Raw genomic sequence first — 15,774 nt, forward strand, 5'->3', positions numbered from 1 at the left:
CAATTGCCTGGGGCCCCACATTCTGAGGGGGCCCCCAACAGCTGACCATTTGAACAATCGGAAATGTCATTATTAATATAACATGGAGCAATATATCTGAATCCCCCCTAGGGGGCCCCTTCTCGCGTTACGCTGGATGTGCTTGCTTTTTCCTCTGATGTGTTGGCTGCCGTTTTCAAACTGGCACAGCGCTTACTCGTGCATTTTCTGGTATCAAGGTCGTGCTGTTGAGGCTCACTGTTGGTCTCTTTGTGAGAGACATAAAAGCAAACGAGTGTAGCATACATAAAGAAACTCAGAAGAAAAAAACGAGGTAAAAATTCAAAATGTTTAGTTTGTTCCGAATCCTAATCCTAACATTTCTAGTTAAAGGGATACTCCATCCAAAAATGAAAATTTTGTCATTAATCACTTACCCCAATGTCGTTCCAAACCTGTAAAAGCTTTGCTCGTCTTCGGAACACAATTTAAGATATTTTGGATGAAAACAGGAAGGCTTGTGACTGTCCCATAGACTGCCAAATAAATAACAGTGTCAAGGTCCAGGAAAGTATGAAAAGCATCATCAGAATACTCCATCTGCCATCAGTGATTCAACCGTAACGTTATGAAGCGACGAATAACAAGCAACAAAACACTTTTAGAAGGGCCTCATCTTTTTTTTGCCTTCATCTTGGTTCGCCGCTGCATACTGTATACAACATTAGTAGGCCTGCAACATTAAGCACAGAGGTACCTCAAGAGGTTGAGATAAAATTAAATATGAATTGTTGGATCCAAACAGAGGTGTGTCCTTGTTCCAGCCCGTGTCATCCAAATCTCACTCCAGCCAGTCAATTTATATTGAAAGTGACAGGGTTGGCAGCTTTTGGCACTAGTAACAAAGTTTATCTTCTGTAATAAAATATTTGTTATGACAGTAGCTGTGGTTGTTAGCCTACAGAAATATTTACGTCCAAGAAATGATCATGTCAGCGTTGGTTTCCAGTAACATACGTAGTGTGTTTGCAAGAGGTTTTTTTTTTTTTTTTTCAATCCCACGCAAATAAATTATTAAAATTCTCTCTCTCACTCTCTCTGTATCTATCTCTCTTTATCTCTCTCTCTCTCTCTCACTCTCTCTCTATCTCTCTCTCTCTCACTCTCTCTCTCTCTCTCTCTCTCGCTGTCAGTGTGCGTCATCTGGAGTGGCGTCACGTGGGAGTACAAAGGCAACGCTCGCGCTCTGCGCGTTACAAACGATTTGCGCCTCGGTCTCGAGAGGAGATACTTCACAAAGAACACTGCTATTTCTTATTTAGTAAAATTATACAACCAACTATGAGCGACTTTTACTTTTTGTCGACGCGAACTCGTCTGTTTAATAGGATTATTCAAGCATCTGAGTGAAATAACGGAAATCACGCTCGCCTTGTGCTGTTTATTATAGGTTTTTAGACTAGAAAAACGCTCGGCCGGTGGACAGAAAGGAAAGAAAGGGAAGATGGAAAACAAGCTTGTTCCGTTTTCGAGATATTCTCGTCCAAACCACATTTTTTGCTCGTAAATAGTGAAGTTTGTCTGGAGCGCGTATCCAGCTGCTGAGATGATGGAGAGGATGAGCGCTCAGAGGGAAGTTTTCTCTCCAGACATCCAAACAAAGAGAGTCTCATCCACCGGATTATCAAACTACAGAAAAACAGCTTTCAAAGCAAAAAGTATTGGCGAAAGTGTGCTTCACTGTGAGGCGGAAATATGATGCTGCGCGTGAGATCTACTTGTGCGTAATGGACACATAAGATCAGGAGGAGCATCTCAGCACACAGGTGTGTGTTATCGGTCAATAAAACACTCATGTGAAGCGTTATCATTCACTGAACAGCAAACCAGTAAAAAATATATATATTTATTGAAGTGGTTTTGTTTTTAGATTAGCCTAAACCCGTTTATTTTTTTTTTCAACATTACGCACAGATTTCAAATGTAATTCTCCACTTCTGCCAATCTCTCACAAGTATTTTTATCTACTTAAATTGAAGTGGCTCTGTTTATCTGAATGATGCGATTAAGGAAACGTTGAGCATGTTTGTTAAAGGTTAGTATCTCTCCATCCGACAGATGAGTAGATGAAAAAATACCAATATTGGAGAGCATATGATCGATGTGATGGGGCCACAGAGGACTTTATTACTTCTGCCTCCCACACACACACACATACACACACACGCAGATCTGTGCTTATGAACAACAGATGATCGTGGGTAGTCATATATATTCATACAAGAATCTAGTCACCCTTAAGACAGTCTCAATTTATATGAATTCTAACTCATAACCAAATGAAAAATAAATGTATACACTTATGCATATGCAAATGTATGTCTAAATTTAGCGTGCATATTATATAGCATGTTTTTGTAATAAAACAATAACAAACTGAAAAGATCTTTCGGTGTTTTGGGGAAGTCCTAAATGGTAGAAAGGTCTATTCCTGGGTTTAACACAGAAAGGCTCTTAGATGGAGGATTCTTTCCTAAATAAGTAACTGTTTTCGCTATTTTTTTAAACAGTTTTTAAGCATGAAATGAAAATTGTCAATGTTTACTTCCTTAATCCACGGTTTGAGGCTTCCAGTAGGATTCTGTTTAGCTGTTGTGATCATTTAGACAGCGTTACTGATGATAGCAGGCTTTGGAAGAATTGCTGTGGGAGACAGCTACAGAAAGCTCAGGGCTATCGTGAAGTTTCTCACCACTGAGGCAAGATCTGCTTGCCTAAAAAAACGGCCCTGAGAAAGCTTAAGGAACCAAATATTACAGTACTACAACAAGGCCAAAACAACAGCTCACTGGCATCTATTATAATAAGTGAAATTTTGTTTTGCTGTGAAGTAACTGTGTATGTCTCTGTCTTAATTTCATTTCTTTGTTAAGGCATAGCTCGACAATAAACCTGCAAGTTTTTACAGTATGGCAGAAAACTGGTTCTCATTACAAAACTGGTTAAATTATATATTTTTCTGTCAACAAAAAATGTTAGAAATTAAATTAAATTAAATTAAAGTTGCACCTCAGAGCACCTGCAAAGTGTTAACTGCGAACTGAGCCACCCAAAACACTTTATTACAAGTCGCATCTTCAAACCTTGAGAACATTGTTTCATGCTGAGTTTAAATGTGAAACACACCACACAGAAAATATTATGGCTTAGACTACTCTCTAAACCAGCATTTTGAGATTGGATAATTATGCCACTAGCCAATTTTTAAAAGCATTAGGGCTCATCTCTCAGTGCCGAGTGTTAACAGGCCCAAGGAATGGTTCATGTTTCTGCCTGGTTTTATGTTTTGCACAAAGTTGAGTGTTCTAGCCTTTCAAAGCAGGAATCTCGAACTCCGCTCATGGAGACACACTATCCTGAAGAGTTTAACAAGCTTGCCTGTACATTTTAAAGAGGTCATGAAATGCATTTTTTTAAATATCAAAATCATTCATTTTCTACCCTGATTTTAGCCTTTGCTTTGAAGGCGTCATTGGAAGGTGTGTGTACACTGTGAAACTTCAATGTAAACACCCACTGCTATGATTGGCTAATATCTTTGCATATGAAATGAGTGTTAAATGTGGAACTCTCTCAAAAATTTTTACTGTGTTTTTACTGTATGAACTAATCGTGAAAAGTGTTAATCATCGTATTATGTTGCAGTGTTGCACTGTAGCCGAACACAGAGGTGTCTGTTGAACACATAATGCAATGATCTTCTTAATGCCACTTGATTTCTGCACCCTCAAATATTTGTATCATAACTAAGAGTTAAACACAATGAGACTCACTGAGCTGTGTAAACTAAGTTGATTATAAAGGGAGTTTTGTTAAAAATGCACAAATCAAGTCACTGATAGACTCGATTATAAAGATAATGTACTTTGATTGCTTTACATAAATAAATCACAATAACATATCATTTTCACACTACTAACAAACTGTTTCCATCACCCTGTTTTTATGCACATTTTGAAGTATTGCATCAGAAAGGAAAAATAGAAATGGCAAATTTCAGAAAAAAAAAATAAAAATCCCTTAATTCACAAAAAGGTTTTTGTGTTCGCTTGAGGTGGTTTTTGACTTGTGAGAAAAAGGGTAAATGTGAATAACGGGAGATGAAAATGCATTTGCGGAATAAATTCTTCCATGCACATCAAAAAAGGCATGTGACTTTGCACTAGGGGACGGCATAACTTGAGTAACCAGTGGTCTGATTTCATTGCACAGCATCTGAAATATTGCTGTGGTCATTCTTGCATACCTGAGCAAAGTCTGTCATCAAAGTATTTCTGTGTTGTTGCCAGAACTGTTTACACAACTGCATTCCCAAACAGCAGACATCCACCTCCAAAAGCAATGGCTGCATTTACTGTGTTTCGTCTGCTCGCTCTGAGGCGCAAGTAATTTGTTAAAAATGAAAATTATTATGTTCAGTGGTTTCTCTTGCTTTTCTTCATGATATTTAGTACTAGTTAATTAGGAAGTGATGATTTTGTTCTCTCTGACTCGTTGGATAGAGTTGGGGCTTATTCACAAAATGTTTTATGCGATAATCCAGTTGTGCACATAAATTAAATTTGTAACTTTGGATGGAAACCCAGCTGGTGTGGAGCTAATCATTTAGTCACATAAATGCCGGGTTGAAGTTTTAAAGTATTGATTTTGAACATGAATTTGTACAATTGTGTATGTACAGCTATGACTGCTTTTTAATATATTTAATCTGACCAGCAGAGGACCATACAGAGATCTTATACTCTTTTGAGCTCATTGTACAAATGTGGACCCTGTTGCACATCCATCGTTGTTATTCCAGCTTTGTTTTCTGTTATCACTGTCATTTTTCATTTTCTTCCGCTACTATAGTTGTTATCAAAATGCAAGTGGCACATATTTTTCCTGTGTACTTGGGTGCCAAAAAAACAAAACTAAAAAACTGGCGCTGATGCTGAACAGCAAAGAGGATTGCCATGTAACAGTGGTGTTCAATTAAAATTTGAACTTTTTTTAAAGATGAAAAATACACATTCAAGTACAAAAATTGTGCATGAAAGTGTCAGTGGTACCAAGATGTAGATGTGACAGTGTCCATCTCCTCAATTAAATTTCTGATAAAAATGGCAATTAACTAAAAGTTTTTTTTTTGACTGTTGTCATTTATAACAAAGATGATACAAATATGTACATTAAACTATTTGATTAAAACATACTGTTGATGAAAATTTTATGAGAAACAAGCAACACCACAAGATGTTAACAGTGTACTAACAATGTTTCTGAATAAGAATAATCTAAAAAGAATTGATCAGGTGTTTAAAATAATAATATAATGATAGATTGACCCACTTAATCTGAAGCTGAACAGTGATCACTCGTATCGTGCTTTGTTAGGGAGTGAATTAACTTAACCCAACGTATCCTTTACAAATGAGATGGATCTGACAGACAGATGGAAGGACAATTTTCATATGTTTTTGTTAGATGATGAAACTGTACGTTTAAATGAATATGTAAAATGCTTGAATAATGTTTCATTTTGCATCTTCATGTCAACTAAATTATTATTTTTATCAACAAAGATGAAGAAAATAGAGTAAAACCAACTAAAACAATTAACTGAAAATATGACACAATATTAACCAAGTTTATTTGTCTAAAACAAACAGTTGTGTTAAAATTAAGGTGAATTAAATCTTTTCACCTTATCATTTTGCATTTTTGTAAAAAATGAAATGCACTTTTGGTAACAACAGCCAGGTTTGTGTTGTTTGGATTATATTTATTTGCTGCACCTCTTGTAGAGGGTTGATTTAAAAAATATAGGAAAAAATCGAAAGATTTTCTGATCTACTGCAATAATGACCTTAAGATGACTAAAATATTTAAAATAAGGCAAAACAGACATTAAAATAAGCTAAACAACCAAAGAAAATCAAGATATTTTGTATTTTAACTCACCTTCTCAACAACCTTTTGTTCTTTGTTGAACCACTCGACCAACCGTCTTGGAAAACCTGAATACTAGAGGAAGCCTGATTTTCAAAATGTAATATAGCATTCTAATTCAGTAAATCTGGGACAGGGAATGAGAGAACTGTGAGAATTGTTTAGTCTGTCATCCCTCCTCCATTGTGTGTGACAGACCTCTGGAAGACGAGAGCAGAATTTCTGCAAAAACTGTTGCTAGGTGTGACATCCCCCACAAAAATTGAGTTACAAGTCAACATTGCCTTTTATTAGCACCTCGTGAAATGCTCCTCAAAGTGCTTTCTCGTATCATAGTTCCTTTGTAACTCTGAAAACCCATGCCTAAAATAAAATATCCGGGATAATGAGCGATGAATGTTGTTTTGCAGTCTGTGGAACACATGTTTGAAGATTAGATGTTTGAAGCTGCTGATAAACACACAGGCAATTAGTAACGGCTCACAGAGAGTTAAAGCATTCTTTAGAGCAAAGTGCCCATTTCCATACAACAGATGACTGTTGGATATGATCTCATAATGTGTGCTTTTGTTCTCATGTTTGTTTACAAAATCTCCACCTCTTCTATCCTGAAGCTTCCAACTCTTTTAATATTTTGTGGATTCATGGCTTGGTTTCCTTTAGTAGAAAAATAAGTTTGTGTATGTGCGGTGGATTGCACTACTCGCCTTGTGTCATACATACATCAACAGTCATCGTACACATAACATGCTTCATTCATTCTTCATAATTGCATTAGAGGTGTAATTATGGAATGATTTTATTTTTGTGTGTATGTTATTTATTTTTTGTAATTTAATTCAAAAAAGCAGACTTTCTTATTGTAACGATAAAACTCCATAATTACGGGAAGAAGGAGGCGGGAACCGGCGAACACTCAAATAAAACTTTAATGACAAAATAAATACAAAACAGTGCGACAGCCCCTCACGGGCGACTGCCGCGCATAAACAAAAACCAAACACAAAATAAAACCCAAGCCTGGTCCTCTCTCATCCTTCACTGTCGTCGCTCCTCTTTTGTATCCTCCCAATCTCCTCCGTGGGACTCGAGACCGGTGAGTGGAGCAGGTGTCGCTCATTTCCCAATCACTCCACCGGCCTCGCTCCGTTCCCACGGCTCTTGGCCCCGCCCCACTCGTCACATGCCCCCATCGCCCCTCGCAGGCCGGGGGGTACCCACGAGACTGCGCTCTCTACCCCCCCCCCCCGCCCCCCTCCCGGGGGGACCGCTCACGGTGGCTGCGGGGACCTGGGGGTAAGGACAGACAGACGAGGCGAGAGAACAGGAGATGGAAGGATGAGGAGCGACAGAGACGAGAGAGGGGAGAGAGGGAAAAAAAAAAATTCCGGTTCCCAGACACGCTGCCGCTCGGCCCTCCACCAGCTGGGTGAACTCTTCCGCGGTGCCTGGCGGTGGCACTTGACGGCCCTCGGCGGACGGCACGACACTCCTCCGCCGCCCGGTGGATGGCGATGGCTCCTCCGGTTTTGGGCAGCCGGTAGGAGTCCCCCGTTCCCTGCTCCTCCCCATTCCGGTGGATGGCAGCATGCTCCGGCCACCTGGCGAACGATGGCGACTCCTCCGCTCCCTCACGGATGGCAGCCTTCCCTCCACATTGCGGGCGGCCGGCAGCGAGTTCGTCCGTCCCCGGCAACTCACTCCAGCCCACCGCCTCGAGCGTCCACGGCGCCAGACTGCTACGCCCAGCTCGATGGCACCGCGGATTCACCCCAGCGGCGAGGGATCTTCAGCAGCGCGTCCCTCCTTCCTCCTGGGTTTCGGCACCAGTGTAACAATATAAAACTCCATAATTACGGGAAGAAGGAGGCGGGAACCGGCCTACATTCAAATAAATCTTTAATAACCAAAATAAACATAAAACAGCGCGACAGCCCCTCACGGTCGACTGCCGCGCACAAATAAAAGCAAACCACAAAATAAAACCCAGGCCTGGTCCTCTCTCGTCCTTCACTGTCGTCGCTCCTCTTTTGTATCCTCCCGATCTCCTCCGTGGGACTCGAGACCGGTGAGTGGAGCAGGTGTCGCTCATTTCCCAATCACTCCACCGGCCTCGCTCCGTTCCCACGGCTCTCGGCCCCGCCCCACTCGTCACACTTATATTCTAGATTCATTGCACACAAACTGAAATATTTCAAGAGTTTTTTGTTTTTAATTCTGATGGTTACGACTTACAGCTTAGGAAATTTAAAAATTCAGTATCTCAAAATATTTTTTGGAAGATTTATACATTAAGGATTTAAATTTTTGTTTTGTTAGATATATCAAAAGAAGGTTTAATTATGCACTCAATACTTGGTTGGGGCTCCTTTTGCACAAATTACTGCTTCAGTGTGGCGTGGCATGAAGGTGATCAGTCTGTGACACTGCTGAGGCGTTATTGAAGCTGAGCTTGCTTTGATAGCGGCCTTCAGCTCCTCTGTATAGTTTGTCAGATGTTACTTATCTTTCTCTTCACAATACCCCATAGATACTCTGTGAGGTTCAGGTCAAGTGAGTTGGCTGGCCAGTCAAGCTCAGTAATATCATGGTCAGCTAACCACTTGGAAGTGGTTTTGGCACTGTGGGTAGGTGCTAAAGTCCTGCTGCAAAATGAAATCAGCATCTCCATAAAGCTTGTCAGCAGATGGAAGCAGAAAGAGCTCCAAAATGTCATGGTAGGTGGCTGCATTGACTTTGGACTTGATAAAACACAATGAACCAACACCAGCAGATGTCACGGCACCCAAATCATCACTGACTTCAGAAACTTCACACTGGACTTTGTATTCTATGCCTCTCCAGTCTTCCTCCAGACTCCAGACCTTGATTTCTAAATGATATGCTAGATTTACTTTCATCTGAAAAGAGGACTGTGGACCACTGAGCAACAGTCCAGTTCTTTTTCTCCTTACCCCAGATGAGATGCTTTTTAAGTTTTTTTCCTGGTTCAGGAGTGGCTTGGTTCTAGGAATGTGACAGCTGTAGCCCTTTTCCTGAAGACATCTGAGTGTGGTGACTGTTGATGCGCTGACAGTCCACTCCTGGTGAAGTTCTCCCAAGTTCTTGAATCAGCTTTTCCTGACAATCTTCCCAAGGCTGTGGTCATCCCTGTTGCTTGTGCACCTTTTCCTACCACACTTTTTCCTTCCAGTCAACTTTCTTTGAATATATTTGGATAAAGCACTCTGTGAACAGCCAGGCCTTTCAGAAATGATCTTCTGTGGCTTACCCTCCTTGTGGAGGGTGTCGATGATCATCTTCTGGACAACTGTCAAGTCAGTAGTCTATCCCATAATTGTGATTGCATGTTGTAAACTAGCCCAGGAGGTACCCAGTATTTATACTCAAAATTAATCAAACTAATCAAGCTCAAAATGGAATATTCAAATTTTTTGAGATACTGAATTTTTAATTTTCCTAAGCTGTAAATCATAACCATCAGAATTAAAACAAAAAAACTCTTGAAATATTTCAGTTTGTGTGCAGTGAATCTAGAATATAAGAAAGTTTGCTTTTTTTTAAATTAAATTACAATTTTTTTTAGATGTACCTGTAAATACAACACCACACTAAATCCAGCTATTAACAGGGTCTTAAGAACCACCTGTTTAGTGATTAGATTAAAATTTAATTAGACATGAAACTATGTTTGCTCAATAGATGAAATCTTTCTTCACTCTTTCTCTTGTCTCTTCCCTAATGATTTTATAGTGGACTGATCATTTGATGTATTTATGAATTCATTTATTATAAGAGGTTGGAAGACTCTTCTTGCTTTTATCGACACCCCCTCCCCTCAATCTCAATCTCTCTTTCTGCCCTCTGCCACCGATATTTGATGAGTTTACCCAAAAAGTCAACATCAAAAGAGAAAAACACCAATACCTCTTCCTACTCTCTGAATGTGTAGGTGTGCTAGCTGGGTTCACCTGGGATTTGATTAGTTCCTGTGTGTCAACATTTAGCCATCATTTTGATCATCACTTGCTTTGGCTGATTGATCGACCAAAAATGACCATTAGACAAACGCTAATCTCTTATACACCTGTAAACTTTTCACAGTTTCATTCCATGAAATCTGAGAGACAGAAACATGTAGATAAATATATATGTATATATAATTACTTTTTCAGCTTGAATATAAATAATTATTTAACAGCATAACCTGATAAAAAATAAACAATCTTCAGATGCAGGTGGCTAGTGCCATTCAAGCAAAATGTCTGTGCATGGTAGCAGATCACCTTGAGATACAGGTGATAATGCTTTGAAACCAAACCACGCTAAATCTGATGTTTGTCAAGATTTTTGGTTGTTTGCTACAGTGATAGACAGCACAATCCTAATGTCTGCTGCTTTTTGTTAGAAATCTGTATTTATTTTCTCATATTGTAGCTACTAATGTAAATATATAGGTCATAAAAGTTTTTTTTTTTTACTTGAAAGAAATGTATCAGTTTACACATCAATTATACTGAATTCAACTGATGTGATGGTCAGTTGAGTCAGGAGTATGCTATAATATGTTGTGCTCCAAAATGCTTAGCCAAACTGCCAAAAGTGAGCTCACAATATGACTGGTTTTGTGGTCCAGGGTCACGTATGTGTTTAAGGGTTTACTTGCACATCAATAAATAGACAGCATACAAAAAGGTGTAGGATTGCACATTGTATGTGTAGGATCTAGTGACCCTGCAGAGAGAAGAGCAGTGAGCCTCAGGGGGGATTTCTATCTGAAAATTGTTAATTAACATGCAGTATGCCAATCTTTATAAATAAAAATGGCTCTCTGTAACCCAATAATTTAGGCTGTATTTGTAAAATTACACTTTTTTTTTGTTTACTTGCTCATTCCTAATGACAGACATCCTCTAAGATTGAGATTATCCATTTTAGGAAATGGATACTTAATATATTTTAGATTTGAAAAGATAATTGATTTGTGTTGTTTTTGTTGTGTCCACATACTTGACTGCCCTTGGCTGCCAAAATCACATTGACAGACTTTGCCTTGTACACATGCAGTCATTTTTGGCTAATGCTTCAGTGTTTTATTTATAGAGGTAAATTTTCAGAGGATAATTTCATCATTCATTTCAAACTAGCATTTACAGTGGTAGAGGGATCGAGACATGGTGAGATATTCTTTAACGAATCTCCATGTTAAGAGTTGTCTTGCATTTCAGAATTGATTGTTTTTTTTTCTTCTTTTTCTCTTATGTACTTCATAATTGTGACCCTGGAGCACAAAAGCAGTCATAAGTAGCACAGGTATATTTGTAGCAATAGACAACAATACATTGTATGGGTCAAAATTATACATTTTTCTTCGATGCTAGAAATCATTAGGTAATTAAAGATCATGTTCCATGTATATTTTTTGTAAATTTTCTACCATAAATATATCAGAACTAAATGTGTGATCAGTAATATGCATTGCTAAGAACTTAATTTGGACAACTTTAAATGTGATTTTCTCAATATTTTCATTTTTTGCACCCTCAGATTCCAGATTTTCAAATAGTTATATCTCGGCCAAATATTGTCCTATCAGAACAACCTATACATCAACGGAAAGCTTATTTATTCAGCTTTCAGAAGCAATTTTTTTTAAAAAGCCTTTAGAACAGTAATCAGTGAACAAATTTCCTCAACACCCAGAGCTTGACGTAGAGATCAAAGATGAGACGCTTGAGTCAAGCCTGAAGCCTCCAGCTTACTTTAACACTTGTTTATTCCTTTATTTGCAGGCTTATATTGCCGTAGCAATGATTGCAACAGGTGGGGTGATCACGGGGCTTGCTGCATTGAAAAGACAAGACTCCACCCGCTCTCAGTATCATCTGCCAACCCAGAGCCCCACCCCTGCACCTGAGAAGAAATGCACTAAGCGTAAACCCAGAGCTGATGTGGTGGTGGTGAGAGGAAAGATCAGACTGTATTCGGCCTCAGGATTCTTCCTGGTTTTGGGAGTGCTGATCCTCCTGGCAGGTATTGCAATGGCTGTTCTAGGATACTGGCCTCATAAAGACCACCAGAAGGCACCAGAAAGCAAATTGTCCATGAATGATACGCAGATTGGCCGAGAGCAAGTGGGCTCCATTGCGCAATTCTTGGAGCAGCACCTGCATTCAGAGAAGATGAAAATGTTGGGTCCTTTCACAATGGGAATTGGGATTTTTATCTTCATCTGTGCTAATGCCATCTTACACGAGAATAGGGATCGCGAGACAAAGATCATCCACATGAGGGACATGTACTCGACAGTCATAGACATTCACAGCCTGCGGATTAAGGAGCAGAAGTGTACTAACGGGGCCTATGTGGGTCCCTATGCGGACACAGAGATCCGTTCCTTCGGTCTGGACAGTCAGTTTGCCTCACGTCTCGCAGCAAACACGCTAATGTCCTTCTCTGGTCTTGATAGGGACGTCCGATTCTCCCACAGGACAAGCTCGGCTGAGGATGACGAGGGTCTAATGAGTGAGGCCAGAGGCGGATTAGGTCTGTTGTCGCCTACCTACAAAGACCGCTCTGAATGTATCTTTGGTTTCCAGGATGAGGGTATTCGTCGGTGGGAGGACAAACGTGGCGTGCTTAAGAAATGCCAAACGCGCTCCATCGTTTCCTCTTCCATCAGTGCCTTCACGCTGCCTGTCATCAAACTCAACAACTGCGTTATCGACGAGCCTGACATCGATAGCATCACAGAGGACCTAGAGCCGAACAGGGTCCACTCCAGACCTCCATCAGTGGAATCGTTAACAGTCCCTGTTCCCGACATCACCAAAGCTTTCAAGCCTCCAGGTGGCCATTTGCTCCGGAGCAACTCAGCCACTGAATCCCCAAGCTCTGCATCGTCCCATTTCTCACTGTCTCCTGGATCCACCAGCAGTAGGTTCCTGTGCCCGGGTGAGGCACGTAAAGACTTCGGTTCCAATAACTCCCTCCAGATGTTGTCAGCCCATTCCAAATCTCTGGATTTAGAGCGAGGGCCCACAATGCTGACTGTCCAGCCTGAACAGAGGAAACACCCGAGCTGGCCCAGATTGGACCGTAGTAATAGTAAAGGATACACCAAACTGGAGAACAAAGAAGACCCTATGGACAGGCTAATAGTGCCCCCAGTGGCTGTGAAGAAGGACTACACTAAAAAGGAGAAACTTCTTATGATCTCCAGGTCTCACAATAACTTGAGCTTCGAGCATGATGAGTTTATGAGCAGCAGTCTGAAGAGAGGCACCTCAGAGACTAGATTTTAAAACCTAGCTAGGGCCTCATTTATAAAGTATGCGTACACTCAGATTTGATCTTAAAGTGTGCGTACAATTAAATCCACACCAATGCTAATATTTGTCAAAATGGTCTTTGAAGTGGACAAGTGCTTAGCATCACAGCAGGGTCTGAGCAGACATACACACTTTTTCTTGTCGGAGTACTGCAGGTATTTGGAAATATAAGCTGTTCTTGCAGCTCGCTGTTCTAAATTAAAGAATTTGGTTCATGACTGCGATCTTTTAATCCTAATGACATTAATTAGGAGTCGTTTACAAGGCAGAAAGCTGAAACCATTTAGTTGCGCGCAAGTTTAAGATCATTTGCAATTCATAGATTTCACATCTGAAAGAGAGGCGTATGTGCGTTTTCTGTACGTATGTTCATTTTATGAATCGCATGTACGCATATTTGAGAGATGAACTTCCGATCAAATTTAGGATGGTTTCTGTGCAACATTATATAAATGAGGCCTCTGGTCCCAGATGTCAACCCAGTGGCTTTTGGTGTTCACAATCTGCCTGCAATCAAAAACTATAGAATATCCAAGACATATCACTCATATAGTTTTCAATGGGGAAAAATGCAACGCTCAATATGGCTGCTCAATCGCAGTAAGCCCCGCCTTCTGAATGAAAGAGCCAATCACTAATCGGTAAAGTCAGTGTGTCACTGCAGCTGCCATTAGAAATCCCGGTTGCTATAGAAACAGTCAGCGTTTTGAGACATGCGCTTAGGACTGTGAATGCTGATCTTAGCATGAAAAATAAGCTTTTTATAATGCTATTTGTGGAAAAGAATCAACAGAATCAAAGTTGTTGTCAGATTTCTTTGGTGATTTTAAATATGAAATTTATTCGTAAGCTTAGTGAACACTTTTGGAGAACTTGATGTTCCCCATTCAAAGAGATAGGAGATGCGCTTGCATGTCTGAGAGCCGTTTCAAAGATGGCCATGAGTGACACGACTTGTCTTAAAGGGACTTTACTGCAATGCAGAAGAGAGTTCTTGCTGTTTTTTTTTAATTAAGGCCCTTGAAAGCTCAGTTATGCTGGTTTTTATGCGGCAGAATGGTTAACACTTTAGTTTGATGGCCCCTTTTGAACATTTTCTTTTTGACAATAAGTACCATTGCACCTACATGTCAACTCTCTTTAGAGGATTAGTAGACTGTCTGCTTAATATCTTCTAACTCTTTATTGTGTCCTCCCAACAGACTACTCAACTGACTATAAGTCACTTTGCAAGTACATGTCAACTTATTCTAACCCTAACCCTACCAGCCTACTAATACTCTACTAGCAATCTGAGAGTTAGTAGATACAGTATGTAGGTACAACGTTACTTGTATAGCTAACAGAATGTGTTAAAGGGACCATTAAAGTTTAGGGAAACCGCAGAATTATATTTTACCATGAATTTGAAATACAAAAGTGAGCTGTAACGGTAAATAAAAGTATGGGTACGGTGAACAATTTGGTAACAAACAGGTTACTGAAAGGTTAGTCAGATGTGTTTGTAGTGTTTTGGTTAACATTCAGACAGGATCTATTGTTTGTTTGAGTACAATATGTGTGTTGTACCAGCACTGCTAGTTATTTTACGTTAAATAATTTATAGTTCAAACACGCACACACTGATATTTTTGAAGAGAACTTATCTATGTATAATTTATCTGTTTCTCAGAATAAACACAAGCTTTCCAGATATTGCTGTCCTGTTTTGTGTTAATTCCTATGTTTGTTGCACATTTAATCATAATCATAATTTGCTGTACCAGTAAACTAAGTTTATTATATCAGACTCATATTAATGGGATAGCTCACCAAAAAATTATAATTCTGTAATCATTTTTAATTCTGTAATAATTTTTTATCACATTCTTCACAGTCCGTATGCTGTTTCTTTCTTCTGTGGAATTTTCACACAGCTCTTTTCCAGACAACAACAGTTTGTAGTTGCATTGAAAATCTCAGAAATGAATTACCAGAAGAAAATTAGACAAGAAATTAATATAAAGTAGTCAATGCAACTCATTTGCTATATTCCAAGTCTTCTGAAGTCATACAATAGCTTTATGTGATGAACTGAAACTAAAATTTTCACATTTGCTGATAATAAACTCTGAAATCTTATTCACATTCACACAATTGGGAATTTGGACTACTTTTATTATATTTTAATGTACACATTTTGTCCTTTTTAAAAGAAAAATACATGTATAAATATTTCTCAGACTTCATCCTTTTGTGATTCTCAGAAAAATGTGTACAGGTTTGGAATAACATCAGGGTAAATAATAAGATAATCTTCTGTCTTGTTTAAGGCTTATGGCCTGTTCTAACTTCTAAAATGTAAAAATGTAACAAAATTTTTCTGCAACTTTGGTAATCTACAGTATACCACCATGAAGAAACACGTACGACCTCTCTGAATGAGAGATTAACTAAATAACACCAAATACAGTGTGTGCATAATTATTTGGTT

At 39.3% G+C, this 15,774-nt stretch overlaps 1 protein-coding gene across 1 annotated transcript; it reads left to right on the top strand.

The window, feature by feature from the left end:
• The first annotated feature begins 1,218 nt into the window (after positions 1-1,218).
• Positions 1,219-15,024, top strand: tmem200a (transmembrane protein 200A). The gene is made up of 2 exons (XM_019088442.2): positions 1,219-1,805; positions 11,763-15,024. Exon 2 carries the CDS (start codon positions 11,781-11,783, stop codon positions 13,272-13,274), a length of 1,494 nt encoding a protein of 497 aa, XP_018943987.1. The 5' UTR covers positions 1,219-1,805; positions 11,763-11,780; the 3' UTR covers positions 13,275-15,024.
• The last annotated feature ends 750 nt before the right edge of the window (positions 15,025-15,774 follow it).

Source organism: Cyprinus carpio, chromosome B20 (genome assembly GCF_018340385.1).
Source record: "Cyprinus carpio isolate SPL01 chromosome B20, ASM1834038v1, whole genome shotgun sequence".
Lineage (NCBI taxonomy): Eukaryota > Metazoa > Chordata > Actinopteri > Cypriniformes > Cyprinidae > Cyprinus > Cyprinus carpio.

Bases quoted from the DNA above. Each gene is read 5' to 3' on its own strand.
- tmem200a (XM_019088442.2), top strand. From the start codon at position 11,781: ATGATTGCAACAGGTGGGGTGATCACGGGGCTTGCTGCATTGAAAAGA.